The sequence below is a fragment of the Wasmannia auropunctata genome, unplaced genomic scaffold (genome assembly GCF_000956235.1).
Source record: "Wasmannia auropunctata unplaced genomic scaffold, wasmannia.A_1.0 LD336111.1, whole genome shotgun sequence".
In the NCBI taxonomy this organism is placed as follows: domain Eukaryota; kingdom Metazoa; phylum Arthropoda; class Insecta; order Hymenoptera; family Formicidae; genus Wasmannia; species Wasmannia auropunctata.
In genome coordinates, this window is record NW_012026779.1 from 1,006,736 (window position 1) to 1,010,922 (window position 4,187).

General features: G+C 40.1%; 1 protein-coding gene across 1 annotated transcript in view; it reads right to left on the minus strand.

Annotated features, from left to right (window-relative positions):
- Positions 1 to 496: 496 nt before the first annotated feature.
- Positions 497 to 4,187, minus strand: part of LOC105450352 — a 4,112-nt gene continuing 421 nt past the window's right edge. Inside the window, exons 2-6 of the mRNA XM_011690146.1 lie at positions 3,587 to 3,815; positions 3,014 to 3,475; positions 1,603 to 2,904; positions 836 to 1,546; positions 497 to 747 (exon numbers count right to left, since the gene is read on the minus strand). Coding sequence (XP_011688448.1) covers positions 497 to 747; positions 836 to 1,546; positions 1,603 to 2,904; positions 3,014 to 3,475; positions 3,587 to 3,815 — 2,955 coding nt within the window. The remainder of the gene's footprint in view (positions 748 to 835; positions 1,547 to 1,602; positions 2,905 to 3,013; positions 3,476 to 3,586; positions 3,816 to 4,187) is intronic.

Genomic DNA, 4,187 nt, shown 5'->3' on the forward strand with positions numbered 1-4,187 from the left:
TCAAGTATGTTTTGACGCGATGGATCTTCTTACTTCGACAGTTGCTAATGAATCTTCGCATCCAAGCTAATACACAAATTATTCGCAAATAATTAGATAAAGTCGATAAGCGTTTAAGTATTTCTGATTGTCCGCTTGTATCTTGCGTTGTATTGGCGAGTGACGATGTATCTTCTATAATCTTTCTTTTATTTACAGCAGTCTTCTTTATCTCGCTAGCTACTAGATTTTCATCTGCTAAGAATGTTGTACTAGGCCATTCTGCTTGTGAAAGTCGGAGCCATTGAGGACCCTCCCACCATTTGGAATCTAGAAGATGCTTGACAGTACTGCCTCTTGATGGTAGGTCCGTAGGATTCATGTTCCCCGGAACATGCTTCCAAGAATCCGGGTTGCTCAACTTGCGTATTTCTGTAATTTGGTTCCATTAAAATGTGGCCCATTGTGTTTTCCTTTGAATCCATGCCAGTACAGCAGAGAAATCAGTCCAATAAAATCAATCTGTTTCAATCTGTTGACTGTTTAGTGCTGCTAGTGTAGATCTCATAAGCCTCGTTCCAATCATAGCTGCCAATAATTCCAGCCTTGGTATTGTAATTTGCTTCTTTGGTGCTACCCGAGCCTTGGCTTGTACAAAATTTACGTCTTCTTTGTCTTTGGTCTCCACTCTACAAAATATCACTGCAGCGTATGCGTCTTGACTTGCATCTACGAAGAGATGCAATGATATCGCGGATCTGTTAGTACCTGAAAGCCAACGTGGGATTTTAACCTGATTCGACTTCTGTAATTCTTGTGATCATTGAAGAAACGTCTCCTTTACGTTGGTCTCAACTTCCGTCCCAACCAAGATTTTCCTGCAACTTTCTCAAAAGCAACTTGGGATGAAGTGTAACGGGGCAAACGAAACCTAACGGATCATAAATCCTTTGTGCGAAAGATAATATTTCTCTTTGCGTAATTTTCTCAGGAATTTTCCATGAAGTTACTCGCGAGAGCATTAGAACATCTTCTTGTTTGTTCCATGTTAATCTGAGCACTGAAGTTTCTGCGAGAAGATCACATTTTTCCGAAAATTCCCATCCACGTAGATCAAAGCCTCCGTTGTTCATAACAGAAGTTGCGACTGCTCTGAATTTATTCATTTCTTCTTCTGTTTCGACGCTGGCAACGCAATTGTTCACGTAAAACGACTTTCTCAGCTTCTCAATTATCGATCTTTCATTTTCGTTTAGAGCCTTCTCCATTGCTTGCTCCAAATGATAGTCGATAGTAGCTCCCAATAGAAAAGGGCTACTAGTAACTCCAAAGACCACCCGACAGTGACGATAAGTCTCCAGTCTATTATCTGAAGTTCTTTGCCAAAGAAATCTCAAGTAATTACGTTCTTCTGTAGCTATACTAATCTGTAGAAAGGCCTTCCTTATGTCCGCGATCGCTCCAAACTGATTCTCACGAAAACAAAAAATTAATGTAGTTATTAGCTCAATGAAATTGGGACCTGCTTCCAGACACTGATTTAGCGAAGGTTTATCCTTTCCTGTAGCTGAGATATCAAAAACTGGCCTTATACGTGTCGTGCTATTTTCTTTAACGACGTACGCGGTCGATAGTATCCAAAATTCGTCTCTTCTGTAAGGACCTGCTCAATTATGCCTTCTTGAAGCCATTCGTCGAACACCTTTTCATACGCATAGCGTAGACCATCTTTATTAAGTTTTGCCAAAGTATTTCCTAACCTCCTTTCGGCAATTTCTCGATTGTCGCAGAGAAGTGGATGATCTTTTTTCCAAGGTAAAGACACTTCATATCTTCCGGTTTTATCAGTGCTAATCGTGTCCCGGAATCTATTTAGAACTTCCTGTAAGTGTTCTTCCATCGTCAATTTCAGAATAAGATCTTCTATGCCAATGATATCAAGATTCCACAATTCAATCAAATCTGCTTCTTGCGTGTATAGTGATAAAACAGTTAATGCCGTGCCTGGATTTTGCTTCTTAAATTGTGGAGTTTGACCCAATAATGTCCATCCTAAACGTGTTTTTACAGCAGTGACTCCGCATTTGAGATTAAGAATTCTGCCAGTATATAGTTTGCCCACAATATCGGCACCTATCAAAACAGAAATGGGAAGCTTTTCATGTCCAAAATCTGATAATGTTGCAGATTTCTCTTTTAATTCATTTATCCAAGGCCCTCTAGACACTGTTGAGATGCTCTGGCAGATAGTATCTTGTTGATAGACTAAGAATTTACAATTGTACGATCCATCCAAACTACGTAAGTGTACGTTGTAACATTGGTGCTCTTGTGGCCGAGTCTGCTCTCCTCCAAATAATAAGTGGACCATCGTACGCTTTCCGACTGGTTCATATCGAAGTTTCTTTGCTACACGATCTTTAATATAAGAATGATGAGAGCCAGTGTCTATAACAGCATGTACCTGTAATTCCACTCCATTGTTCACCAGACAGACTCGCAATGTTTGTAAGAACACCTCAGGATTCTTAGAAAGACTCGCTAAATTTCGTCCTTCTATTTTATTCTCTTTCTTAACCTCTGAGTCGTTCGATTCCTTTGCCTTAGGATTTGTGGTTATGTTGCGACACATCAACAACACATGTTGTCTCCCGCACCAGGGACATTTTTCCTTGTAATGGCATTTCTTAAAACTGTGACCTACTTTTAAGCAGTTAAAACAAGCGCTTTTTGTCTTTATTACTTGCTGTCTCTCTTCCAGTGACATTATTTTCGCTTTATCGCATTGGCTGCTGTCATGTTTTTCATTACAGAAAATACATTCGATTACTCGTAGAGGTTTGGCATTGATCAGGCCTGCTGTTGAAGGTATTTCGCTTCCTTCTAATTTTTGTTTTCTTTTCTTTTCTTTATTTTCTTTGGAGACTGCTAATACCAAATCCATGTACAGCCATAGCTATTCTCACCTCTGCTACCACCTCTGTTTGCAAAAAACTCATTAATTGGGTTAGGCGATTTCTGGCTTCAATAGTACCTAATGTCGTAGAATGCTTCTGCCATGCTCTTAACAAATCTTCAGGCAACGCTGACTCAACTAATGGATATAACATAGCAGCGCACATCTCGGTAGTTACATTTAACGATTTGAGCGCTCTTAGATGTGTCTCGAGTTTGTCGTAAAGGCTACCTATGGGCATCTTACTTTCCGCTTTTGCTGTGTTATTAAGTACTACCTTGAGAAGCTCACAAATATACAGTTCTATTAGCAATTCATTCTTACCAAATCTGGCTTTGAGACTGTCAATCGCCTTATCATAATTTTCAGCTGTTGGAGGGAAACTATTGACAAGTTCACTAGCTCTCGAATCCTTTACCATGGCTTGTACGAGGTATTGAAACTTATCTTTCTTTGTAATAGATCCGTCTTTATGTATGTTCTTGAACAGACTCCAGAACTGCAGCCATTCCTTTAAGTCGCCACTAAACTTTTGCAACTCTATTTTCGGCAACTTGAATCTTTTATCTTGCGTATGTGGATTCATTGGCACCTCGCTTCATATGCTTGTTGCTGTCTAGCCTGCGGAGGAGGTTCTAGGACGTTATTTACTCTTCATTCTTTGATATTTGATATGATATTCGTCCGCATGCTCTATTTCTTTAATTATGTCATTCTCCGATGTGTCTGCAGCATCCTGCATCGCGTGAAGTATCTGTTGATCAAGTTCCTCTAGTTCACACGTTTTGTCCTTGAGAATCGCAAATCTCGATCGTAATTCCACTGTGTCGACACTCTCTTCCTCTGACAACTGACTCAATGTAGTGAGAGTGCGTGTACGCTGCTCGTACAGCCGTACGTGTTTACTTTATCCATAATTACTGTCTAACCTCAAATCTTGTCACGGTCGCCAAATGTTACTTGTAGTTCGGGAGGGACAGAATCAGGATCTCCAACGACACTCGTGGCTCAATTATATCAAGACTATTTATTATATGAAACCAAAAACGTGGAAAATATGTATAAAGTCGTACAAATATGTTGAAGACGTTAAGCACAGAGGAAGCACCGAAACTCTAGACGGGCTATAGTAACAGAGTGAGCACTCGGCGTAGTAATACATTGGTAATTAAAAATGAAATCGCTTTGTCTTCCGAAAATCCCTGGTCTAGTCTGCTGCCACCTACGATAATAATCAGGAGACGCGGTAGCG